The following is a 27,900-nucleotide window of genomic DNA, read 5'->3' on the forward strand; positions in this document are numbered from 1 at the left end:
CTTTCACACCTTCACTCAGGCTGTTGTCTCCCTAGAAATGCCCTCCTCACAACTATATTTTCTAGTCTTAAATCCATCGCTGCCCCGCTTCTCTGTATCATTCATTCATTCATTCATTGATTCTAGCCCTAGGTTATGTTTATCTGTGTACCTAGCCCCAAAGGGGATGGCACTTTGGAGGGCTGGGACAAGGTTTTATCCGTCCTTGTACCTTATAGCATCAAGCGCAGAGGCTCTGTGATCAGGGTATCCCCTGCGAATGTTTTGTTGAGTTAAAAGACTAGGATGGCTGTAGGCTTTATTCTACTTGGCTGCAGCCTAGATTTCTGGGGAGATCACCTGGTGAAATACACAGTGAGAGTGTGATGACTGAGGCTGTTGCTCAGAGAGCCTCCTGTTCCGCACCAGGCATTCGTGTCGTTCATTCATTTATTTGTGTATTCACTCACACGTCCAGTAAACACTGTGTACCACTGAAAGCTGGACACCGTGCAAGATGCCGAGGGAAGCCTAATAGAAAATAGCTACTAGGAAATAGAGAAACTGAGCAGTGGTTTTGAGAGTCTCATGGAACTGGGGAAGTGAAGTTCAGGGCTACTGAGCGAGCCGGGGTCTTTGGAGATGCTCTGGAGAAGGGAAGGCGCCTCATAGCTGGCGTGGGAGTCCCACATGGCATTGGCTAATTAGCAAACAGCACAGAGAGAAACGGGACAAAAACTATAGAGCGCGGAGATCATGAAGTAAACAGAGCCTTTCAGAGTCTGACAAACAGAAATTAGCCTTGAGGGCTGGTCCAGGGGGAAGAGCCCTCCTGAATGCTCAGCTTTTGAGTTCAAACCCTTTAGGGACTACACCCTAGGCATCAAGGACTCGAAAGTAGACTGGGCCTTGAAAGACTCCTGAAGAAACTAACCTCTAAATAACTCAGCCCTGCTTAGATTCAGGTGGCTGCCCCCTGCCTTCTGGAACTCACTGCCTTCTGGAAGCTGGAGACTCACCTCGAGCCTGTGTAATTTTTTTCACACAGCATCTAGCATTCAATCAAAAATTAACAAGCAGAACAAGAGTCAGAACCAGAAACAGATGATAAGAACAGACCCGCAGTGATCCAGGTATTGCCGTCAGCAGACGCAGGCTTCACAGTGACTGTAGATAATGTTTCCAAGATGGCGGACACAGTGCTCCTCAGGGAAATGGCACTTGAACTGACCTTCGAAGACTACTTTCAGCCCACCGAGTACTTTCCTCTGACGGGCCCAGGGCTCCGATGCGGCTCGCTCTCCCGAGGCTGGGTCCCTGGGGTGAGGAATAAAGTGGGGGCGGGGGGCAGATTCTGGGGCTCTTCTCTAGTCACATGTGTTTGCATGGAGGGGAAGGAAACTGCTCATTTCTGCTTCTCTGTTTTAGGATTTCTTCAGTAAGTCAGACCCATTCCTGGAAATTTTTCGTATGAATGATGATGCAACTCAGCAGCTTGTGCACCGGACTGAGGTGAGAAGGGCCCCCTTGTCTCCTTACAGTGACACTTTGACCTGTTTGGAGAAACCCCTTACTTTTTTGAGGGGGAATGCAGTTAGATTCATTTATTTTTTCTATAATGGAGGTGCTGGGGATTGAACCCAGGACCTCATGTACACTAAGCATGCACTCTACCCCCGAGCTACACCCTCCCCCTTACGTGTGTTAATGTCTGGAACTATCCCCCCAGACCGGTGTCTTCACGCTCCTCAGGAGGACCCTTTATTCTCAGTGTAGGTGGCACACGAGAAGACCCTCTCTTGCCCACCTTTTCCATTATTGACCTTTAATACAGAAAACCAGCAATTAATTGATAATAAAAACATGAATGCTAGCCAACGTCTAATGTGCAGGTAGTAAGCATTGTGCTGAGTGATTTTAAAGCCATTATTTTATTTCCTTCTCACAACAATCCCTGGACATGCCTATCATTACCCCATTTTACAGTTGAAGAAACTGCACTTTGGGAAGGTCAGGTCACTTTACCAATTCTCCCAGTAAGCCAGGGATCGAATTGAGTTTGACCCTGAACTTCACTGTGATTCAGGCAGCTAGCCTGCCTTCCCAGGGAATCCACGCTCTGGATTGATGTCAGGTCCACCAGCTGGACAGCTGCCCTGAATCGTCAGCCACTTGTTCTGGCTGCATCTCCCTCTCACCCTCCCTCCTTTCCTCCACGTGGCTCTGAACCCCACCCTCCACTGCCCACTGCCACACACCCACTTAACAACCAACCCCCATCTCTAGTTTCGCTTTTATTTTCTTTACAAGGCAGTTCAAGAGAGATTGTGTGGGGGTGAGAAGTGCATTGATAAAGAGAAGTAGGGTAATTTTGATGAGTGGCTTGGAGCTGAGAGAAGATTGTTGTGTTTACCAGTGGTGGGTAAGGGAAGAAGGAACTCCCATCGTGACCTTCCCAGGGTAAGAGTTGGGTACCAGAGTCCCAAGCCCTGTGCTGGAAATCCAGTTCCGTTTTCTGGAAGTAACAGGGTTGCAGGTAGTATTTGGGAACTTTTTAGATCATACTTAAGGGAGATGAGAATCGAACAGTCTTAGATGGGCTAGTCTGTGGATGTCATCTGGTACATAGTTAGCATTTTTAAAGTGTGTTTAGTAAAAGAGTGAACCCATGAATGGAGCTGAGTGTAGCTCGTGTGTCTACTCCCTGTAATAGTACCAGGTGATGCTCTGGACCATGATCCCTGGGGAACAGTTTCAGGTGCAACCGGGACGGTTTCCCCAAGTGGCTCCCATCACCACCACCAAGTAGAACTTGTTCCCACACAAAGATGCCTTTGGTGGAGTGATCTTCCTCCCGAAGAAGTAAATAGTGGTGCTCATTCCTGCTTCTGCTCCATTCGGTGACTGGGGCCTGGAGTGTGCAGGGGGACCGGAGACGGCTGACGTCTCTCACAGAATGCTCCTCGCCTCTGCTCCCAACACCATCCCTCTTCTCCTTATCGACACTGGTACACTCTCCTTTTCCCGAGAATCTCCAGAACGTACCCCTACCCCTTTGCCGAGGGGCTGCCAGAGTCTCACAAGACATGTGACTGTAAAATTTTCCGATGACTCCAACAACATAACACTGATTTTTCCCCCCTTTCTTACTCAGCAGATACAAAATAAATACTAGACAATACTGTTCTCACTGGGGAAGAATGCGTGTACATACACACACACATAGACACACTCATACACACATGCACATTCATACGCACACATATTTTAATTTCCAAGGAAATTTCTAGTTGAAATTTTTATTTGCTGTTGAGTTTTTACAAAACTGTTGCAGTGAGGCAGGATTTTTATCTAAAGGTGAGAAATTTAAATTAACCAAAACAATTTAATCTCACTTGTTTCTCACTATCACTTTGATCATTCAGGGACTCAGAGCAGAAGATAAAGTCACCCGGGAACAGTATTTTCTACTTTATTGCATCAAAGGAAATTTAATAATGAGCCTACAGTCTAATCAGTAATTCATAGTTATATCAAGGAATCCAGGAGAAGAGGGAGTTACTTATAAAGTAATGTTATTAGGATAGAGAATTAATTTCTTTTTACAATGCTAAGACTTCTGCTAACTGAAAACTTCCTAAGAAGAAAAATCAATATGACAGAATTCCACTCAACTTCATTTGTACGTTCCCCAGAGCACTGGTGCTCAAATTTCCTGCCTCAGAATCACCTAGAGGCCCACCTAGAGAGTTTCTGTCCGTATGTCTGGATGGAACCTAGAAATTTGCATTTTTAACGAGTTCCGGATGTTGCAGCCCCTGCTGGTCTGGGAACCCGCCTTCGGAAACCCCTGCCCTAGAGGACACGGTACAGTCCTCGGCCCAGAGCAGATACTCAGTCTTTCTAAACAAATCGAATTATTTCCGTCATAGCAATGGAGGCATAGGATTGACTCGTGTGGACTCAGGGGCAGGATTTAGCCAAGTTCATGACTGGTAAACCGCTTTTAAAAGGGCTTCACTATATCCCAGTCTTTGTTTGTGGCGCTGAAGGTCTGGAGACCTGCCCTGCGTGCCTTCCCAGCGTAGCACGTGTGAGTGTGCTCCTGGGGTTTTTCTTCTAGAAACTTTCCCTCTGACTTGCAGTCTGATCTAGCCAAGGTCACAGGTTACCAAGGACCACTCAGTGCTTTAGCAGTAGAATTGTCCTGCCTCTGCCCCCACCTCCCACGCCCACCGTGCTGACCTCAACAGGAGGGAATTTGTGCCGCAGGGACCTTTCATCAGAGCCCAGAGGCGGCCCATCTCCTGAATCCCAACCCCTTTTGATATAGAAGGGGTCGCACCCAGCATCCACCACTGGACAATATTACTGTTACTGTTCATGAAATGACAGCCTGGCCAGTGACCATTATGGTTCTGCCCATAATGACCGACCCAGTGGGCACCCTGGGGAGATTTACTGCTTCAGGTGTTCACGAAAGCACCTGTTTCAGACATAAGCACCACAAAGCTTCTCAGGTTTTTATGTTGAAATGTGAAAATGTCAAGCTTTTCCTCCCTCACCGCTACTCCACTCTTTTTTGTTGTCGTTCTCAGGTTGTGATGAATAACTTAAGCCCGGCCTGGAAGTCATTCAAAGTATCAGTAAACTCTCTATGCAGTGGAGACCCTGACCGCCGGCTGAAGGTCAGAAATCTGTCTGTGTCCGAGAAATGCAGTTTTATGTGTTTAACCCTCCTCTTTCTCCACAAGTGAAGGTTGGCAAACCGAACATTTCCTGCAGCAGGGGCTGTCCCTTCTTCCAGGGACATTGATGCTCCTGAGGTCACACCAGGTAAATCCTCCTTGCTCTCCATTCAGAGGAGAATCCCATGGCTTCTCAAGGAGGAACTGTAGCAGGAAGTTCAGGGTAAAATTGGGAATTATTAAAAACACAAATATTGTTGTATCATTATCTACTGTTGCTTGACAGACTACTCCAGAATTTAACGCTTAACATAATAGCCATTTTTTTAGCTTATGATTCTGCATGCTGGCAAGTTGAGTTCATCTGGGACGTTCCCCTGTCGGTCTTGGTTGGACTCCCTCGTGCATCTGTGGTCAGCTGTACCTGAGCGGGATGTCTGTACTTCTGGGATTTGGCTGACTGTCACCGGGGATGATCGGGGTGGCTGGGCCCTGAGTCTCTTGTTGCTCGGCCAGCGAGCTTGGACTTACACTCACGGCAACCTTGGGGTGCACGATCTCTGGTCTCAGACCCATCCAATGGTACTTCCTCTGTGTTCTGTTGACCAAAGCACGTCACATCGCCATCGCAGGTTCAGGGACGAGGAAACAGGAAGTAGACCCCACCTCCTGGGGGCCTGTTTTCAGTCCACCACGTACACTTCTTGAGTGTGATGGGAATGTCGAAGTTGGAGGAAAAGATGCATTATGAGAGGCAGGAGGACCAAAGGAAGACAGTGGGCTGATTGCCTGGCTCAGACTCCAAGGGGCCCTCCCTGCGGGCCATGGACTGGCCCTCTCTCCACCTCAGACGTCCAGAAGCTCTGTGGTGTCAGTGTCCCAGGGCTGACTGCACCAACGCAGGTGGGCTAAGGAATTCAGTAGAGGCTAGAGCCAGAAACCAGAAGGCCGACTGGTTCATGTCCAGTGAGAAACACAACTGTCGGCAGACTTGACATTCCTAGGGGCCTCCCCAGGCGTTCTCTCCATGTGGGCAAACCGTAGGGAAGACAGGTGTCAGGAGGCCGTGGGGACACCCTGGCAGCAAAGCCCAGGAGGCCGAGGAACGGGCTGGATAGTGACCTCAGACCTTAGGGCCTGGGCATTTGCGCCACGAAGGGGAACAGGTGCACATGGCAGACGGGACCCCGGAAAGCGTCGGGCGGGCGCCACCAGTGCTCATCTTCATGACTCCGTCTCCTTACTCCTTTGCCCGACAGACCTCCTTCTAACAGGTATCTCCATCTGCCCATGTCGTCCATTGGTTAGTCCCAGACTCCTCATGTGACTTGCACAGTACAGTTCTGTTTAGAGTCTGTACTCTCAGGAGACATGCACCCTTCCATGTTGTGGGGAGCAGCGCAGGGATGTTCCCCTGCACCTCCCCTTCCCCTGGAGCTGTCTCTCAAGCCAAAACCAGGACCCGGGGCTGTTTGGACTCACATGCAGAGGAGGGGCTGAGACCTACAGCTCCAGGCATGGGGGCAGTGACTATCCACCCTGCTCCCAGGAAGGTAAATGTACCCTTCTGGGCAGAAATTAAATCATGTCTCCATTAGGCACAGATCAGCTTGGTCATGGGGAGTTAATACTTGGATAGAAGGAGAGAGCTGTAACTGAATAAATAAGTATGTGGGAGAGGAGTGCCCTGTGGCCTTTTGGGTTCTCTGCTGTCTGTAGAGGACAAGTGGGAGTAAAGGAGAGAGAGAAGGGGGGAGGGAGGGAAGAAGGAAGGAGAGAGAGGAGGGAAGGAGGAAGGAAGAAAGGAAGGAAGGGGAGAGGGAGGGAGGAAGGAGGATGGAAGGGAGGGAAACGAAAGAGACAGAGACAGAGAGAAGGGAGAGACAGGCTTTCTCAGCGGTTGCCCTGTTGCCATTTGGGTTGTGCTGGGGCGTGTCCTGTGCTCTGTAGGATGTGTCGCGGTGCCCCAGGCTACTGAATGCTACTCGTACGTCAGCCCCATCAGTCTGACAGCCAGAAGTGTGTTCCCACATTGCTACGTGTTCCCTGGAGGGTAAAATCATTAAGACCAACATGTCACAGTCACTAGAAGGCTTGTTAAAACGCGGATCGCTGGGCCTTACCCTCAGAGTTTCTGATGCAGTAGGTCCTGGGCAGGCCTGAGAACTGGTGTTCTAGCACATTCGAAGAGATGCTGGTGCTCTGGTCCCACCCACACAGAGAACCCCGGTGTAGACGTTTACTCCTTCATCACACCCTCCGGGGCTCAGCGCCCCCATGCCTGGCCTCCCCTCCACCACCATTTCCCAGCCCAGCACTGGCGCCCACCTGCACTCTGTCTGGCCTTCAGGGCTGAGCACACCTCTCTCTCTGCCTGGGACACCTTCCTCGTTCTGCCTTTCTGGGGTCAAGCTGCTTTTCTTTGGGTCTCTGACTTCTCCCCCACTTCCGAAAGCCTTCCCTGTTCTCTGTAGCATCTTCAGGGCACCCTCTCTCCCTACACACACCTCACTGAGATCCTCCTCTACGTGTTTGAAACATTTCTGTTTACACATCTCTTTCTTATTCTTTGCTCCTCCTGGCGCGAAGCATGCTTTGTTCCCTGTATGTCCAGGCCCCCAGCACAGTGCTTGGCACAGACTGGATGCCCAGTGACTGTCTGGAGTGAATGGACAGAGCAGGACAGAGGGACAGAGACTCAGGTGTGCTGGAGCTCACACCCCATCACTCACCTGCGCACCACAGCCCAGCGCAGCTTTCCTGCTAGCCGGGTGGACCACTCCCGGTACCGCCCTTCACTTGTACTGATTGTCTTGCCACAAAGGCCACTGGGAAATTCTTGGCCTGCTGTTCCTGTTTGGTTTTCTCTGAAATGAAACGGTGCCATATTGGCAGGCAGCATCTCCCCACTGCCAAAAAAAATTAGAAAGTCAAGTTTTACATTAAAAAAATTTTAAAGCCCTCTGTCCGTTTAGATTCTCAGTCTTAGCAAATCTTGAACAATGAGATCTTTGTCCCAAATGAGACTTGATCTCTTTGGTTCTCATTTATTCAGGGTCCATGTGAACACCAAGTTCACGTAACCAGTTTTATTCTTTAACTTTTATATTTTTTATTGAGGTATAGTTGATTTACAATGTGTTAGTTTCAGGTGTACAGCATATTGATTCAGCTATATATATATTCTTTCTTTTGGTTTTATTCTTTTTTCATATTCTTCCTTTGTGGGTAAAATCAGAACAACATTTAAATAAGTCTTTTTTCAGAAGTTGTTGTTTTAACTTATTTATTATGGAAATTTTAAACATCCATAAAAGTAGAAAGACTTTATGATAACCCTCCCCCATCCCCACACCCCTCACACAGCTTTAGCCATTATTAACTTGGGGCCAATTTTATTTTATTTTACTTTTAAATCAGTTAAGAATAATTTTTTTAATGAAGTGTAGTCAGTTTACCATTGACGTTGTGTCAATTTCTGGTGTACAGCATCCTGTTTCAGTCATGCACGTACATACATAATTTATTTTGTCTACACTCCCTGCACCCCTTTCTCGCCACCCCCCCCCACCACCACTGGATCCTTCAGAAGCAAATCCCAGACAGGGCTCACTCATCCATCAGGCAAAGCAAGCATAGTATGAGGACCTGAGATACTTTAAGAGCCTACGAGATGTTTTCCTTTCTTTTAAAGTCAGAAGAAAAAATGAACTTGTAAGACTGAAAGAAATATTTTTATTTATTTCTCACATCAGAAAACGATAACATTTTTAGGAGGGGCCCCAGGAGGCAAAAGTGCCTGGAGCCGAAGAAAGTCCCTGTGGGACCCTCCCCGAAACATCATTTCATCCCAGAGTTTGTCAGCCTGGTCTCTGAAGGACAAGGAACCTTTCTGTAACAGAACTACAAGCCGGTCATCACACCTGAGAATACTGGCTCCGCATCCTTAACGCCATCAAGCCTCCTGCCACTATTCACGCATGACTGATTGTCTAATTCATTGAAAGTTTTGTTGTGTTGTTTTTTCAAATTGATATCTAAACAAGGTCCAAGCATTGCTTTTGACTGAAATGTCTCAAAGGTCTCTTTTAGCCTGTTAGTTCTCTTTCCCTGCTTTTTTTCCCCTTGCAGTTTACTTATTGAAGAAACCAGGTGTCAGGGGAGGGTATAGCTCAGGGGTAGAGCATGTGCTTAGCATGTACGAGGTCCTGGGATCAATCCCCCATACCTCCATTAAAAAAGAAAGAAAGAATTTCTTCCACTCTGTTCCCTGTAAACAGCCAGTTGGTTTTGATCAAATTCAGGGGCTATTTCATAGCAAGAATGTTTCACACATGATGATGCTTTTATGGTGTTAACAGTCATTGAGGAACATGGGCAAGATTCATTATTTCATTAGAATTTCCAAAATGGTAATTTTCGAATTCTATCATTCCTTCTTTATTATTTAGAGTTCTTCTAATCAACAACTGCTTGGTTCCCTGAGGTGTGATTTGTACAAGAAAGGCAGGAAAATGCTTTCTTCTTTGTTAAAAAGCAGTTTTCAGAATAACAAGTCACTTCTCTCTAGCATCCTCCATAGGTGACTAACGAGGTCGCTCAGTATTATTAGGAATTCATGGATCTTTCTAATATACTCAGGTGTTTCAGTCTGTTTCAATTATGATTATTCCTTTGAAATCTTTAATTGTCCCAAATTTAACCAGTTAAAACCCCTTCAGGTCGGCTCTTGAGTTCTTTTGACATAAGCTTAACAGTTTCCTTACTTTCTGGCATGAATTTTTAAAATCCATGAGTTTTGAAATGTTGAAGTTCGTTTTCCTGTAAGACATCTCTCTCTAAGGATGATAAGTCATCCTTTAAAGTCTAGGAAGGCTCGCTCTCAGGAGTGAAAGCTCTGCCCTTTGGAACTGTCAGCTTCTTTTGCTTCATTTGGCTTTCAGGTTTTACAATTTCTTTTTTTCACATTTAATTTTGTTTTATAGTTGTCTAAAATGTTTACTAGATTCCAAAGTCAAAATGACAAAACAAAGTATGTGCAGAAAAGTCTGGCTCCATTCCTGTTTCTTCCACTTTTACCCTCTCCCCTCATAGATACTTACTTTGTTGAGTGTTTTAATACCTGATGGAACCAGCCCCTCTCACTTCTGTATTGTGTGTCGTTTTAAGGGTTTTCCTGGATATTTTGCTCGTTTGTTCTTTCCATTCAACTGTATAAGCAGCTTGTACCGGAAGAGGGGAAGAAAGCAATGGTACTTTATTGTGATTGCAAAGGAGATCTCTGTCAATTCTGAGTCTTCCCACCCAGAACACGGCCTGTCTTTCAGCTCACTCATGTCTTCCTTTGTGTTTTGCAGGAGTGCGTAATGTTTCCTCTTAGAGGTTTGGAATGTTTATTTTTAAGTTTATGCCTAGTGTCTTTGTTTCTTTCTTTCACTTCCATTGTATCCTCTAACTGCCTGTTGTTCATATACATAAAAGCTGTTGAGAAAAAGAAATCTGTTGGTTTGTTTTCTTAAATTACTATTTTATTGTTTTATTTTTGTTTATAGTAATTTTCTGTTAATTTTTGCAATTTTTAAAATATATATCATTTGGAAATAGAGATAGGTTTTCCCGTCGTTACTTAACAATGGCTCTAGTTTTCCTGTCTTTAATTGTGTGGACCAGTACCCTCCCGCCCCAGCACAGTGTGAAACATTATCAGTTACGATGTGTCAGTTTCTGGCGTACATCACAATGTCTCAGTTATGCATATACATACATATATTCATTTTCATATTCTTTTTCATTAAAGGTTATTGCAAGATACTGAACATAGTTCCCTGTGCTATAAAGAAGAAATATGTTTTTTCTCTACTTATATATATAGTGGTTAACATTTGCAGATCTCAAACTCCCAAATTTATCCCTTCCCACCCCTTTCCCTGGTAACCATAAGATTGTTTACTATGTCTGTGAGACTGTTTCTGTTTTGTAGATGAGTTCATCGTGTCCTCTTTTTTATTTCTTTTTTTTTCTCTTAAATTCCACATATGAGTGATATCATATGGTATTTTTCTTTCTCTTTCTGGCTTATTTTACTTACAATGATGATCTCCAGGTCCATCCATGTTGCTGCAGATGGCATTATTTTAATGGCTGAGTACTATTCCACTATATACCACAACTTCTTTATCCAGTCATCTGTCAATGGACATTGAGGTTGTTTCCATGTCTTGGCTGTTGTGAATAGTGCTGCTATGAATACATTGGGGTGCATGTATCTTTTCGAATTAGAATTTTGTCTGGATATATGCCCAGGAGTGGATTGCTGGATCATATGGTAAGTCTATTTTTAGTTTTTTGAGGAATCTCTATACTATTTTCCATAATGGCTGCATCGAGCTATGTTCCCACCAGCAGTGTAGGAGAGTTCCCTTTTCTACACCCTCTTCAGCATTTATTGTTTGTGGACTTTTTAATGATGGCCATTCTGAGATTAATATTTTTGAAGTCATTGGAAAGTGTCAGAGGCTTAGAGGTTTCTCAGCCCCACATCTATGGAGCCTTAAATGCTTGTGTTAGGACTCAGAGAGGATTTTTTCTCGGGAGCTCATGAGATAGCCCTACACTACTTATTGAAGAGATTTAGGGTTATGTTTAATATTAGCTATTTAATGAAATATATATATTTAATGTTTAATATTAGCTATTTAATGAAATTATCCATGATTTCTGTGGCATAGTAGAGTCCTTATCAAAATCATAATTTCATTTCCTTCTAACTGAACTGTGAGGTATGTTGCTTTGTCTCCAGCTTACAGATGAAGAAATTGAGGCTCAAAACCCCGTGCAGTCAGTTGTCAAACTTTGTGCTTTTTATTGTGTTCTGCTGCCTTTATTTTGTTGTATTTCCGAGAAAATAAATCATACCTGTAAATCATATCCCTTTACTCTTACCCATTCGGAAGGTTCATTTATCATCATTCAAACATTTAACAGAAAGACTTATCTATATGTAACATATTTCATAAAGTCAGAGAAATTATCAACTGTTTACCGTACCACTAAACGCAAAAAATGCTTCCAGTGAAACAATAACCTAGTGCTTTCTTAATGACTTGTGGTTGTTAAGAAAATGTTTTTTTAAAAAAATTTTTATTTAAGTATAGTCAGTCTGCAGTGTTGTCAATTTCTAGAGTACAGCATGGTGATTCAGTTACAAATATACATACATATGTATATGTGTGTGTATATATATATATACATATATATATATATATATATGTATGTATGTGTGTATATATATATATATATTCCTTTTCGTATTCTTTTTCATTATAGGTTACTATAAGATATTGAATATAGTTCCCTGGGCTGTACAGTAAGACCTTATTGCTTATCTATTTTATATATAGTAGTTAGTATCTGTAAATCCCAAACTCTCAGTTTATCCCTTCCCACCCCCTTTCCCTGCTGGTAACCACAAGTTTGTTTTCTATGTCTGTGAGTCTCTTTCTGTTTTGTAAATAAATTCATTTGTACTATTTTTTAGATTCCACATAGAAGTGATATCTTAATGTTTGTCTCTGTCTTACTTCACTTAGTATGACGATCTCCAGGTCCATCCATGTTGCTGCAAATGGCATTATTCCATTATTTTTTATGGCTGAGCAGAATTCCATTATATAAGTACACCACAACTTCTTTATCCAGTCATCTGTCGATGGACATTTAGGTTGCTTCCATGTCTTGGCTATTGTATACAGTACTGCTGTGAACATTGGGATGCATGTGTCTTTTCAAATTAGAGTTCCCCGCAGATATATGCCCAGGAGTGGGATTGAGGGATCATAGGGTAAGTCTATTTTTAGTTTTTTAAGGAACCTCCATAGGAAAATAAATATGTGCCTCTTTGATTCTCTGAAATATGAGATTCATCATTTCCTTTGATTTGATGCACATATTATTACTACCTAGGACATGTTTGTTAGGCGGCAGTGCTGGTATTCAGAATAGATTCTTCCAGTTGGGGGTCTTAGAGAGGCGGAGAGGAAAAAGACCACCAGCAAGTGTTATTAAGACCGCGTGTGCCTAGTTCTGTGGGAAGTGCGGTGCCAGAACAATCCAGACACTGTGTGAGCTCCGTGAGGCCGCTTCCTGTCTCCTTCTCTGCTAGTCAGACCACACAGGTAACTCTGAGACTTTTCCTGAGCAGACCTCCTCTGAGTGTGACTGACAGAAGCCAGCTGCCTTGAGAGGGATCCAGGGGGGTGAGGACCAGTGGTTTCTGTAGCAGCCTGCCTCCCACCCCTGCACCAGGACTCATTCTGGAGAGAGGCCCCGGTTATGAACTGGGGTTGCAATGGGGTGGGGACAGTGGGTCAGAACCAGGCAGAAGGAAGCAGCAGGTCCCTAAAGTCAGAGTGGAAGCGATGAGACTCAGGAGGCCATGAGGGCAAGAGGAGGCTCAGAGACAGAAGCCCCCCCCTTCTAAAAGCAGCCAAGCCTGAGTAACTTAAAACAGGTCCCTCCGGCACCCCAAAGCTGGATTCCTGGCCTGTCAGAAAAGCACTCCATTGAACCAGAATCCCGGTGGCCCTGGAATCGTCATTCGGACGGTTTTCCTAAGCAAACTGGTGCAAGACCGTCTGCAAGCGTGCGTGGAGAAACGCCGTCTTCCTGCCGAGGCTCCGAACCTAGCTGACTTCCTGGCACCTCTTAGGTAGTTCAGTATGTTTCTGCCGTCTCACTGCAAAGCTGCGTGTGAATGTGCCTACATTCTGCTCTTCCTTCTACCTGAACTCCTTGCACTTGTCTGTGGCTTCTACCCAGCCATTCCTGTTCGTCCTTCTCAGTGTGACCAGACCATCTTGAATTGAAACTGTATTTTCTCCACAAATTTGCTGTCTTTGTTTTTGGACTCTCTGAGCCAGATTAACACACCACTGCCAAATGGATTTGACTCCTGGAGTGTGTTCTTGGAGTTTGCCTGGGAACTTCCCCTTTTATCCCCAACCCCAGGTGACTCCTAACTGCTGGGCCTCTAAGTGCCCCTTATTTTGCCTCTGATCCTTTGGACTTAGTTGTCATACTTGTTTTCTTTCTGTTTCACCCTGATTTCCTCTAACAAACCTTCTGGCTGTTGGTGCCTAGAGAAGAAGAAACCCCACCCCAGTTCCAACCTCCAGATCTCAGTCCTTGGCAGTGTTCCTAGTTCAGCCCCTGAGTCTCCCAAACTCACAGAAGGGGCTTCAGTCATTAGAAAGCCCATGGGTTACACCAGCATTTGCTGACTCTTGGACAAAACCCAGGGAGTTGGAACTGATGGGTTCATCACTCTGTCCGGCGTTGTTGGAAACACCTGTAGTGAAGAACTTGACATTCTCCGGCAGCTGGAAGCAAGTTCACGTCCCTCTCTACCTATCTTATAGTTGGAAGGGGAAAATTTGGGGTGATAGATGGTCCTGAGATCTGTTAGAATGTAAGTGCTTTCTTTTTTTTCCTGGGCAGAGGTCATTAGGTTTATTTATTTTTTTAACACTTTTATTGTGGCATGGTTCCTGTACAGTAAACTATACATATTTCAGATGTACAATTTGATGAATTTTGATAGGTGTGTACACCCATGAAACCACCACCACAATCAAGACAGCTAACATTTCCATCATTCCCCAAGAGATGCAAATTTCAAATTCCCAATTTATCCCTTCCCACCCCATTTAACCCCAGCCATAAGTTTGTTCTCTATGTCTGTGAGTCTGTTTCTGTTTTGTAGATAAGTTCGTTTGTGTCCTTTTTTAAGATTCCACGTGTAAGCGATATCATGTGGCATTTTTCTTTCTCTTTCTGACTTGCTTCACTTAGAATGATGATCTCCAGGTCCATCCATGTTGCAGTAAATGATATTATTTCATTCTGAGTAGTATTCCATTGTATAAATAGACCACAACTTCTTTATCCAGTCATCTGTCGATGGGCATTTAGGTTGCTTCCATGTCTTGGCTATTGTATACAGTACTGCTGTGAACACTGGGGTGTATGTGTATTTTTAAATTATATTTTTCTCTGGATATATGCCCAGAAGTGGGATTGCTGGATCATACGGTAAATGGAGGTACTTGAGTTGAACCCAGGACCTCATGCATGCTAAGCATGTGCTCTGTCACTGAGCTGCTGTACCCTTCCCTCCGTAAGTGCTTTCTTGGTGGCCTCCTGGATTCAAGGGCTGCTGGTTTTGTCTGTCGATATTTCATCAGCCTAGACATCCTGCAGTTACCAGAGGACTCAGACTCACCAGAGTGTCTCTATACTGGACGAACCCAGACACAGGCATTCTGTCCCAGCCTGGTGGCTGCCTCTGCTGAGACCTGTGGTGAGTCCTGCAGTGTGGAACAGCAGCAGCTTAACTAGTGTTAAATTGTGCAGGAATCCAGGAGGCTATTCAATAGAGAAAAACTACATCTGCTCTTAACTTTTGTAATATTTCCCTTCTCATGAACATGATCCCTTTTTCTATAGATGAGGAATTCAAAGCTCTTTGCTTAAGGAAATTGCTTAGGATAATACAGCTAAGAGTGCAGCCTTTGTTTAAACCTAGCTCTCTCATGTCTGTAGTTCTTGTTCTCAACTATTAAAAGACAGCTCACATTTACTGAGCATTGACCGGATGCTATGCTGCACACGGCATAAATTATCTCATTGAGCCCTGGAATTATCCTTGGTTCAACAGTGCTACAGTGACAAAGAGCCCCTGGGCAACAGAACAGTGCGTTTTTCACTTACGTTGGAGCTAAAACGTTCTCATCCATGTCTGCCTCTCCTCCGTGCTGTGATTCAGAGCCCAGGTTGCTTCTGTCTTGTGGCCCCTCCATCCCTTAGGGGCTCACTGTCATTTACATCCAGCAGGAAGAAGAGTGAAAAATGTGGGGAGGGCTCTCTCTGGAAGCTTTAGCTGAAAACAGCACTTGCAATGATGGCTGTATTCTAGAGACTAGAACTCAGTCACATGCCCAATGCTGAACTGCAGGAGAGGCTGAGAGATGTGGTCAAGCTGCATTTTCAGTGAGTTTTGGTGACCAGAGAGCTGGCTCTTTCACAAGGAGACACCCTTAGTAGCCCCATTTTGCAGATGAGAAAACTGAGGCTCAGAAAGGGGAAATCATGTGACTCAATCGACAGACCTTGCAAGTGACATAGGCAGGAATCCAGTCTGTCTGACTCTGTCCAATAAAACTCCCCGTGATGGTAGGAATGTTCTTTATCTGTGATGTTCGAGAGAGTAACCATTGCCTGTGTGGCTGGAGCAGTCCTCCCCCTACCCCCCTGTCTTTCTCTTCAAGAAGATTTCCTGCTTTCACTTGTACCCTGCTGGGAACCCATTCCTTTTTCTCCAGTAAACATCATCCAAGGAGAAAATTTCTCCCCATTGTATGTCAAGCCTTCACTGCTAACAGGAGCCCTCCTCTGCCCAGTCTCTAATGACTCCAGAGGGGGAGGAATGGGTGTCCTGAAAATGAGGTCAAAAGTAGGTATTTCAATACCAAGATAATTTTTTTCATCAGAGAGAATCAAGTCTGATTTCCTCAGGATCTCAGAACAGAGCACACCTTGCCAGAGCAAGCACTGTGTTTCTTCCCCCCAGGAAATCATACAATCTGGTCTTACATAAAAAAAGAACCTCACAAGTCAGTGCTTAGTGGGGATATGGTTTGAGTGGGCAGATGGAAAGGTTCTGGAGATGGATGATGGTGAGGGGTGCCCTACAGTGTGGATGCAGTTAATGTCACAGAGCTGTGCCCCGAAAATGGTTACACAGGTAGACTTTAGGTTGTTAATCTTTTGCCACAATTTAAAAAAAAAAAAAAGAGTGTGTAAAAAAAGAATCTTCTTCCTGTGAACATGACTTGGCACGCCCCTGTGTGACACAGCTGCCCAGCATCCCTGGACTGAGGAGGTGAGTCCTGCCCTCACCTGGCCGGCCATACCTGGGGTGACTTGTGTCCTCACAGGAACCCGGGATGGGGGATAGCAGCTCTTCAGGGCTTCCAGGACCCCAGGATCCCCCCACCTCAGAAATCCTTCTCGGGGGCAGGAAGGCTATCCTCACACCGTAGTGAGTTGAAAATGTAGAGGAGGTGACACCATCTGGCCCAACTATTTTGGAGGAAAATTGTCCATGCTCACTCTGTCTGACTGCTCAGAAAAGGTTTGAGGAAATCACCTTTGGAAAACACTTTCAAGTCCTGGACTAACAGCACTGAATAAACACGCGTCAGTGGCCTGGTGGGGTCTCTGACGTCAGGGGAAGAGGGAGCCCTGCTGTCGTCCGCGGTGGACGTTTTCCCTCTGGAGAGAACATTCATTTCAGTAAAGTGCAATGTATTGAATGTGATGAGAAGCAGTTTCCTCTTACTTATTTAACCCGTCTGTGTCCACCTCTGCGCTGAAAATTCAGATGGTTAAGCAGCTCCTGGGAAGATGGTTGGGGAGATGGGGACGCAGTTGCTGAAGGATGACGGGGAGGAACAGTCTAAGGGGAGTCCTCGGACCCCCTGATGCAGCTTTAGAGCATAATTCACCCTGATGGGGGTCCCTGCTCTGTCCAAATGACAGTGATGCCGTGTGCCAGCGATCGAGACCCCCGCTATGCTGCCTGCTTGTGTTTGCTGGTTTGTTTGTCTTTCTGTAGGCGAGCCACTTCTCATTCTTCATTGCTCTGCTCTGTAAACGCTGAAGCTGTAAAAGTTGCCTCAAGGTCTCACTTTTTATTATTGCACTTTTGGAAATGTTTTCGAATGCAGCCTTGTCAATAGGAAGGTTTTCACGAACTGGGTCGACATTGTGAGAGGCCTTTGTATTGAGTCCATTTCTGCAGGGCATTCAGCTACTCTCCCACATCTTAAACGTTAAAAAGGAATGCATTTTTTTTTAACTATTGCAATCTGCAGCCATCCTGGGCATTTCTGTGGAAAGTGTTTCCAGTAGAATTAGCAAAGAAAACATCAAGATGAAGGATAGCTATTACAGAGAGCCCTTGAGGCCACGAGACATGACCCTCTATTAGGTGCTTGGCAAGGCCGTCCCCGGGCCTCCTTCCCAGGAGCTGGAGGAGGTATCAGCTCTCTTCATGGTGATGATGCTCTGGACATCCCAGCTTGGACTTCCAGGACAGGACCAAAGGTTTTGTCCCTGGGGAGCACAGGAAACCGCCGTCAGGGGAGAACATGTTGACTGATCATCAGAAATAAAGTATTTGTCCCCTGGGAACATGTCTGTCACCTCCCTTCTTTTTTTTTTTTTTTCCATTGAAGTATAGTCAGTTTACAATGTTGTGTCCATTTTTGGTGTACAGCATCATGTTTCAGACATACGTGCACATGCATATATTCCTTTGCATAGTCTTTTTCATTATAGGTTACTACAAGATATTGACTATAGTTCCCTGTGCTATATAGTAGGACCTTGTTGTTTATTTTACATATAGTAGTTAGTATCTGCAAAACTCGAATTCCCAATTTATCCCTTCCCACCCCCTTTTCTCCCTGGTAACCATAAGATTGTTTACTATGTCTGTGAATCTATTTCTGTTTTGTAGATAAGTTCATTAGTGTCTTCTTTTTTCTTTTTTTAGATTGCATGTATGAGTGATATGGTATTTTTCATTCTCTGCCTGGCTTACTTCACTTAGAATGATGATCTCTAGGTCCATCCATGTCAATGCAAATGGCATTATTTTTTTAATGGCTGAGTAGTATTCCATTGTATAAATATACCACAGGTTCTTTATCAATGATCTGTTGATAGACATTTAGGTCGCTTCCATGTCTTAGCTATTGTAAATTGTGCTACTGTGAACATTGGGGTCCATGTATCTCTTCAAATTAGAGTTCTTTCCAGATATATGCCCAGGAGTGGATTGCTGGATCATATGTTAAGTCTATTTTTAGTTTTTGGAGGAATCTCCATACTGTTTTCCCTGCACCGAACTGCATTCCCACCAGCAGTGTAGGAGGGGTCCCCTTTCTCCACAGCCTCTCCAGCATTTATCATTTGTGGATTTTTGAATGATGGCCATTCGGACTGGTGTGAGGTGTTACCTCATTGCAGTTTTGATTTATATTTCTCTAATAATTAGTGATACTGAACATTTTTTTCATGTGCCTGTTGGCCATTTGTAGGTCTTCATTGGAGAATTGCTTGTTTAGGTCTTCTGTCCATTTTTTGATTGGGTTGTTTGGTTTTTGGTTATTCAGTTGTATGAGCTGTTATACGTTCTGGAAATTAAGCCCTTGTCAGTTGCATCATTTGAAAATATTTTCTCCCATTTCATAGGTTGTCTTTTTGTTTTACTTATGATTTCCTTTGCTGTGCAAAAGCATGTAAGTTTAATTAGGTCCCATTTCTTTATTTTTGCTCTTATTTCTATTACCTGGGTAGGCTGCCCTAAGAGAACATTGCTAAGATTTATGTCAAAACTGCTTTGCCTGTGTTTTCTTCTAGGAAACTTATTTTGTCTTGTCTTATATTTAAGTCTTTAAGCCATTTTGAGTTTATTTTTGTGTGTGGTGTGAGAGAGTGTTCTAGCTTCGTTGATTTACATGCAGCTGCCCAGTTTTCCCCAAACCACTTACTCCATTGTATGTTCTTGCCTCCTTTGTTGAGGATTAATTGACCATAGGTCTGTGGGTTTATTTCTGGGCTCTCTATTCTGTTCCATTGATCCATGTCTTTTTATACCAATACCATGCTGTTCTGATTACTATAGCTCTGTAGTATTGCCTGAAGTCTAGGAGGGTTATTCCTCCAGCTTTGTTATCTTTCTTCAGTACTGCTTTGGCAATTCTGGGTCTTTTGTGATTCCATAAAATTTTAGGATTATTTGCTCTGGTTCTGTGAAAAATGTCCTGGGTAATTTGATAGGGATCACGTTAAATCTGTAGATTGCTTGGGGGTTATATGGCCATTTTAACAATATTAATTCTTCCCATCCAAGAACATGGGATATCTTTTCATTTCTTTAAGTCATCTTTAATTTCCTAGCTAATGTTTTGTAGTTCTCCACCTGTAAGTCTTTCACCTCCTTGGTCAGATTTATTCCTAAGTATATTTTTTGGATGCAATTTTAAAAGTGATTGTTTCTTTAATTTCCTTTTCTGATATTTCATTGTTAGTGTAGTGTAAGTCATCTTCCTTCTTGTAGCCTTAAACTCATCACAGAGGAGTGCAGCTGCTTTGGAGCCATCCTAATAAGGAGAAGAAAGCTAGAACTACCATCCTCCCAAGAAGTTAGAGAGAAACAAGCTGAGATGCCTCTTCGTGCTGCCTCCAGCCTGGGGCCCCACCCCCCGCTGTGGTCTCAGGCTTCCTTGTTGAGATAACTGCTTGGACTTTTGTGTCCTGGAGGAACTGACTCATGCAAGAGGCAGAGGCTTAAGTCAGGAGGCCAATGTATTAATTTACAAAAGTTTTAATAAATTAATTTCACAAAAACTGTAATCCTCATGCTCCATACAAGATCCTTCTCCCCTGCTGTCTAAGCCATCCCGAAGCAGAATTAGCGATCAGAATACTGCATGCAGAGCCTGGAAAGATCAATCAGGACTCGAGAGGTTCGACTGTGGTCAGCAGTTTGACACAGACACCCTTTGGAGAGTCTGATTAAGTTAATAGGATGTTTGCCTTCAAAATGCAGACCATTTCCAGGGCTTCGTGAGCTCATTAAAGCGGATCTCTGGACTCGAGCCCTAAGCCAAGCCACGGTCTTGTCAGAGTCTAATTTTCAAAAAGTGAAAAGTATGACTCCTCCAACTATCAGATGAACGTGTGTCAAAGATTTTAATCAGCGCGTTCATCAGTGAGGAATCCAGTAAGATGATGAAAGTATCTTCCAGGAGTATTTTGTGCAATAGGGTTTATGTGGTCTTTTTCTTTAAACAGGACTAAGTTCTCTCAGTACAAAATTGCTCAGTGTCCTTCACAGCAATAAGTCACAAACTTCAGGGCTGCCTCTGCTACTAGATAGAGGCCATTGCATCTTCCATGAGTTTAAAAGAAGTAAATTCACAGAGTCTGATCTCTGAATTAAGAAACAATAAATAGCAAAACCAGGAGACAAAAACTACTGCTTTTTCCTCCCTTGGATCAGCCCTCCTCCCATTCTTGGAGGTGCACTTTTCCTTTTCTAACTAAATCCTTTAAAATCTTTTGCTACACAATGCAAAAAATAAAATAAAATAAAATAAATAGCAAAATCATGCAATGCTGCGTTCTTGTAGGGAAATCCATCATCCTTGGGCCTGTTAAAGTTTTACATGCCTTTGAGAAGACTTATAGTCACACTCTTGGCATATATCCAGGTTATGGAAAATTTTTCTTAGTATCCATGCCAATTTTCTACATTCTTCTTAGACCTGTTTAGTTCCTATTTAAAAATTCAGAATTGAAATAATTATTTTTAAACATCTCAGAGGGTTTCCCCAGTGACAGGCAAACATAGCCAATTTTTGTAGAGTGGCCTTATTCAAAGTTAGGAAGTAGATCATGGATCAGTTTGGCTTATCTCCTCTTAAATTCCAGTGTCTACTTAGGCTTAAAGAAATGGGGCAGGAGAGCAATTGCTTGGTGATAAAAACTCGTACAAGTAGTAAGTATTGTCTTTCTGGACTTTCATTAGTTTTCTGAAGTGGGTTTGTCATGTGCCACACTTCTGTATTGTCCATTCTTGGTCACAGCCTATACTCCACAGGGCTAAGCGTACCTTTGGGACCTGTAGCTGTGGCACCCAACTTCCTTACAAACAGGTGGCCACTGATTTCACCCACTGTCCCTTAAAATAAGTGGACTGGGAGTGACCACACGGGAATGAGGGGGAGAGCACGGAGGCGCCTCCAGAGAGGAGACCGGACTCACCCTGGACCATGTGGCTCATTGGAAGCCAAACTGTGACTTGCATCTGGACCTACAGAAGGGACAAGAGTATTAGTCCACCTCTGTGCACCTGCTGTATGCCGGGAGCTATGCAGAGTCCTTTCCCACATTCCATTCCCTCTAATCCACAACAAAATTACAAGGTTAACGGAGAAGGAAACCGAAGCTCAGAGAGTTGAGTAAGCCCCTAAAAATTCAGACTTCTTCAGGATGGAAACTGAACCCAGGACTGGTTGAGTCTAAGTCCATCTGATACCTCCTGAGGTTTCCGGAGGCCCTTCTTTATATCTTTTATTCTGATGCCCGAGAGAAATGAGGGGACTTTTCAGTGCTGTCCCCAAGGTAGGATTAAAAAACAAAATAGCAGGTTTGTTTCTCCATCATCGTCAATAGTTGAAGGACAAAGGAGGAGGAGAAATACCAAGGACCTTCCTGCAACTTAGCATCACCCATCACATTTCAGGTGAAGTGTCCATGCAGTGAACAGCCAGGAAACAGGGACCTCTGGGGGTTTTGTCAGCTTGTTATAAAGTCCCAGAGAGCCCAATAGTATTTTAAGTCTCTTGGGGGACCCTGCATATATGTGGGAAAAATCACATACAGGCAGAAAGGAGATAGCACCTTGGAGCAGTTCTGTCATGCTTTTCTTAGTGTAAAATCAGAGATGATAAAAACACTCTTTTGCTTTTCTGCCTTTGTATGTATCGTGTCTGTTTCCAAATGCTTCCCCACATTTTCTCTGCAGAGCCTCATCCGGGAGGGAGACAGGACAGGAATTATTGTTCCCATTTTTGCAGGAGATGAAGTTGAGGCATAGATTAAGTAATTTGCACAAGACATCACAGATAATTAGCAAAAGTGAGAGGAGCAGGTAGGGGAAAGTGCTATTGCTTGAAATGGTTTACAGTTTTTTTTTATTATGCAGTTCTATCAATAAAAGCACTTTCAACATACACATATTTTATTAATTATACACCTTTATGCTTGTACTAATAGAGTATGTATATTTTAAGTTTTATAGAATACTAGAATTTTAAAGGCTGTGAGAAAAATGAATATAAATAGAAGTGCTCATTTTCCTCCTTCAGTCCAATTGTGCACTCACCCAGGGGGTGGGGATTCACACCCTCCAGTATCCATGTCTTTGTGTATTTCCCTCCCTTTGAGTGTGAGCAGGACCTGTGACCCTTTGACCAGTATATATGGCCGAGGTGGGGGGATATTATTCTCATGGTGATGTTATGTTGCATGGCAAAGGTGAAGATGTCATTAAGAGCCCTAATCAACTGATATTGAATCACTCAAAAGGGAGATTGTCCTGGTGGGCCTGACCTAATCAGTAAGCATCTGTGCCTTCACTGAAATCAGAGACTTCAAGCAGCCAAGACTCCATCTCTCTGTTGCTGGCTTTCAAGAAACAAGCTGTCGTGTATTCAACAGCCAGAGATTTTTTCAACAACACGAGGGAGCCTGGAGCAGACCTTCCCCAGTCAAGCATCCAGATGAGAATGCAGCCCAGCCAGTACCTAGACTTCAGCCCAGGAGATCCTAAGCGGAGGACTCAGCTGAGCTATGCCTGGACTCTTGTCCCATGGAAACTGTGAGATAGCAAGTGTGTATTCTCCTTAGCCACTCCATCGCAGTAATATGTTACCGAGCAGCACGAAACAAACACGCCAGGTGGTGGTGTCCGGCACCCCTCGGTTTTGCACACCTTATTTTCTAGTCAAAGAATCTGAGTGCCTACTAAGCGCCAGGCACTCTGCTCAGCACTTTACCTTTAAGATGTCATTTAATCCTCCCCACCTTGTGCAGTTGGTATTTTTGTACCTATTTGAGGGTGACAAACTGAGATTCAGTGGGAGTAAGCAACCTGCCCCAGATTCCACAGTCAGAAATAAAAGGTGAGGGCCCTGAACATCAGCTTGGAGCTGAGAGTAAAGCCATTTCTTCTAACTTCCCTTCTTCTGTTGTAGCCAAATGACCTGATAGAATCCTACACCAGAAAAGAAATTCCACACTCCCTTTTCTGCTCACTCATTAAATGTTTACTGACTTTGCGCATTGCCTTCGGATAAGTCCTGAAGAGGGACAGCCATCAGGCTGCCCTGCCCTCACACACAACTTGGCTCAGAGGAATGACCATAGCGTGTCTTTCCCCGACGGGAGGGACTTGGTCCACCACCATCTTCAGAGACCACTCTGTAGTGAGCTTTCTTCCACACCTTCTAGGACAGAGCTAACACCTGGTCTTATGAGGAGAAAGTTGAGATGTTCCTTCTCTGTTCCGGGCTGGGGCCTGGCATAGTGCTCTGTACGGTCTGTGTCTGTTAGGCGGCAGCAGTGGGGTTTCTGTGTGGTTGTTACTTCTACATGAGGAGTCTGCATGAGACCGTCTGTTGTGGCCAGAGCAGCTCTTGGGCTGCAGAGTTCAAACAGTTGGATGATTCAAGATCAGCGAAGCTTGAAGCTCTTGGAGGCAGCTTGACATGACCTCCCATTCATTCTGCTGTGACCTGCCACGCCCCGAACTGCTGCTCTTTGCAAATCAGTTTTTCACCTGGTGACTGCTCTCCTAGCAGCTGCTGCCCCTGTGTTTCCAAGTCCCAGGCCTTGCAAGTCCATCACTAAGCAACCCCAAGGACAGAGAGCAAAGAGGAACATTCTCGGTTTCCGTGCTTGCATCGTGTCCTGGTGAGGAAGGACTTTGGCAGGACTGAAATGGCAGGTGAACACCAGCACTTGCTTCTGACTTTGCTACCTGCTTCCGGGTGATTGGACCGCCTTGGGCATGTCCCAGAGCTTCATACCACCCTCTCTAAGCCTTGCTGTCTTCCTTAGTCAGATGAAGATAATCGTACCTGCCCTGATTCCATAAGACTTACTTACTCATTCATTCAGCAAATCTTGGATTGCCTCCTCTATGTCAAAACAGCCTTAATAATCTACATTAAAAGACTGCCATCAGGGAGTAAAACCAGAAACTTCAAAATCATCTCAATTGCAAAGATCTTTTCCTTGCAAGTGATAATCATTTGCTGAATGTCTTTTAAGTGCCAGCTTCCTTAATATATTAAATATGTGATCATTCATTCAATTATAGATAAATCTCCATTCAAGACCTAGTCTCCGTGAGGCCCCGTGCTGGTTTCTGGAGGTTCAGAGATGCACGTCTCCACCAACAGGACTTTCACAGTGTAACGAGGGAGCCCAATAGTAAGGTATAAGCAAGAAAAACAAAAAGAGGAGAAAAGATGAAAGTAGAAGCACACAGATTTTTTTTTGCTATTTTTTTCCGATTTTTTATTATGGAAAATTTGACAGATACTGCAAAAGTTGAAAGAATAATACAGTTAACACTTACATACCCTCTAATTGGATGTAACAAATGATAACATCTTGGCATTTTGCTTTATATTCAGATTTTTTTTAAGTGCAGAAATACCAGGGAAAGAAAAATCTGTAGGACCCCCTGTCCTGGGATGTGAGGGAGGAAAGATATGGTCAGACTCACATTCTGATAGTTAATCTGACTCCATGGACTTGACCAAGGGGAAAAAAAAAAAAAAACAGTTACGGTGTTTCTGTGGTCCAGGCAAGAGAGAGTGAGGCCCTGAAGTGCAGAGGCATCAAGGGTAAGAGAGCAGAGGAGTCATTTGGAGACTATTTAGGCAACACATTTCACAGGAAGGAGTGATTGTCTAGATATCAGATGGGAAAGAGGAGAGAGGAAAAAGGGGATTAAGAGTCCTCTCCAGTTTCTCACTTGAGTAATATTAAGTCCTGTCCTCAGCCCTGCAGGGTAGGTATTGTTATTGGTGTTTCACTCAGAGCCTCAAGGTCAAATATCTGATAAGGTCAGGGCCCAGATTCAAACCTTGAATTCAAACTCCAGACTTTTTTTTTTCACTACAGAATCAGCCTCCTCCAGCAACTTCATATTAGTTTTCCACGTACCCCTCTTCTTAGATTCAAAGATCTGCTCCCTGGACCATGAGACGGGACAAGGGAGGAGAAAGGACATACAGCAGGATCAGGGATGACAGAGCAGGCAGAAGTGGAAGTACTAACCAGGCTTCCCTCCTTCCCTCACCTGCATCCCTTCCCACCTCTCTTCTCCACCAGCAGGTGCCTGGTCCTCGGGGTCAGGGCTCTCCTGGGAACCCAGTCTCGTCTGGAGGAATTGGCACAGGCAGCCTCGACAGGGGTCCCCAACAGTCAGATTTGCTGGGATTTCTAACAGATCTGGGGATGTATCTAATGTGCTCCAAAGGATGAGAATCAGGAAATTCTAGTTTGCTATTTGCTTTCCAGCATCCCCAGGCTCCGTCCTTCACTCCAGCTGTCATTTGCAAGGCCAAACTTGTTGTCTGGCCAAAGCAGTATCTTGACAGTGGTTGGGAGCTGTTTTACCCTTCAGAGTTTCCTCTGGATCCGAATAGCAGTTATGAGACAGTTGGGGCCAGAGTAGAAAGCTCCTCTTCGCCCATCTTTCCCTTGAGGCTCTGCTCCCAAGGGCGGGGGGCTCGTGGTTCAGATGACAGAATGGTGCCATCCGTGGACCAGAGTTCTGCATCATCAGTGATTTCCAAGGCAGCGAAGACGTTACCCTGCAGCAGTTGAGCCTGGAGATGGTATCCAGCTCTCATCACTGGCTGCCCAGCCCTTTCCTCATCCTTACATGCTTGCCTTTCTTTTTTTCTTCAATTTGCCTATTTACTGCTTCTCCAGATTGCCAAAGAACATGTCAAAGGATGCTACTAGCCTGGAGCTGAGGTGGTTTCCTGATGCTAGGGTACACCGCAGCTGTCCTCAGCAGGACTCACTGTCTGAGTGACATTTGTTGGGCCTTGGAGACATGGGAGAGGTTTTATGAGGTTTCCTGAGGACAGAATTCAACCTCATGAGTTTTTCTGCTTTTACGATAGGTAGGGAAAAGAGTTTTCTTTGTTTCACAGAACAGTTTCAATGAAAGTTATCAATAAAATTATCCAAAGTACTTAGATAATTTCGTTGCATTTTATATTAAGAAATAGGATGCTGTGGATGGAGGAAAACTCTTTGGCCTGATGCTTAATTCTTGGGGGCATTGTATGTTTTAAGAGACATATAACCAGAGCCCTTCCTATCTTAGCCTGATATATAGAGAAAGGTTTTCTGTTCTTTTCCTTCTATTTGTGTATAGTTTGTCACCTTTTTGCAGCAGACTTTGTATACTTAGTGAATCACAAAGAGTGAGATTCTGGCCTCTTTCTGTACAAAGTAATACCCTGTGTTAGAAATTGGATATTCTGCAGATGTTGAAAAGAACGGCCTTTTATGGAGGACTTTTTCCACTTCCTGGGTCCTTCTCCAAGATCAAGGTCTGAGTTCTACTCACACTTCTGAAACTCTTCCTACTGACTTTGGACAAATAACCTTTTTGTTCTTAAATTGCATCGCCTACAAAGCAAAGATGGTAATGCCTGCCCCCACCCACTTCCCAGTAACATTTTTTGAGTCAATGACAAAGTCTGAAAAGCACTTTAGATTGTTCTGTGGGACCTTTATTTTAGCAGTGCCTTCTTAGCCGTCAGGGCCACACAGTCAGGGCAGCCAGATCTGTGCCGCAAAGGCTCTGAATGCTGAGACTTCAGAAAGTGAAAACCCAGCTCACAGCTCACTTTCTCCAGACTCTGCATTTGCAGCTTTGAATCTTGTTTAATTTATGACTAGATGAGATACTTTACCTCTCTCGACCTCCATCGGGGCATGAAACAGTACCTGCTTTATGGAGCTGCCGTGAGGATTAGAGGTAATACAAACAACTCGCTCAGCATACAATAAGTGGTCAGGGAGCACGGCTACATTATCTGTATTAGATGTTATGATAGATCATTCATTAAGATGTCTTACTGGGGGAGGGATAAATTGGGAATTTGGGATTAATATATATACACTACTGTATAGAAAGTAGATAAACAAGGACCTACTGTAGAGCACAGGGAACTATATTCAATATCTTGTAATAACCTATAAAAGAAAAGAATGAAAAGAATATATATATATGTATGTGTGTCTATGCATAACTGAATCACTTTGCTGTACGCCTGAAACTAACACAATACTGTAAATCAACTCTACTTCAGTTTTTTTTTTAAAAGATGTTTTATTGGCCAAGAACCAAATGAAATGAAGTGTACATGTGTCCTCTGAGACACCAGCCACTCCCGTAAAGAGTGTCAGGATTTCCAAGAAAAAGTGGCTAAACCTGAAAGATGTGGAGATACCATCTGTAATTAGTCGCCAACAGGGCTTCTGCATAGATAACTGAAGCTGTTAG

At 44.2% G+C, this 27,900-nt stretch overlaps 1 protein-coding gene across 2 annotated transcripts in view; it reads left to right on the plus strand.

Annotated features, from left to right (window-relative positions):
• CPNE4 (copine 4) overlaps positions 1 to 27,900 on the plus strand; it is a 382,521-nt gene that overhangs the window by 281,325 nt on the left and 73,296 nt on the right. For both annotated transcript variants that reach the window (XM_010979687.3, XM_031464304.2), the window contains exons 6-7: positions 1,408 to 1,491; positions 4,578 to 4,667. In XM_010979687.3, coding sequence (XP_010977989.2) covers positions 1,408 to 1,491; positions 4,578 to 4,667 — 174 coding nt within the window. The remainder of the gene's footprint in view (positions 1 to 1,407; positions 1,492 to 4,577; positions 4,668 to 27,900) is intronic.

Source organism: Camelus dromedarius, chromosome 2 (genome assembly GCF_036321535.1).
Source record: "Camelus dromedarius isolate mCamDro1 chromosome 2, mCamDro1.pat, whole genome shotgun sequence".
NCBI lineage: Eukaryota > Metazoa > Chordata > Mammalia > Artiodactyla > Camelidae > Camelus > Camelus dromedarius.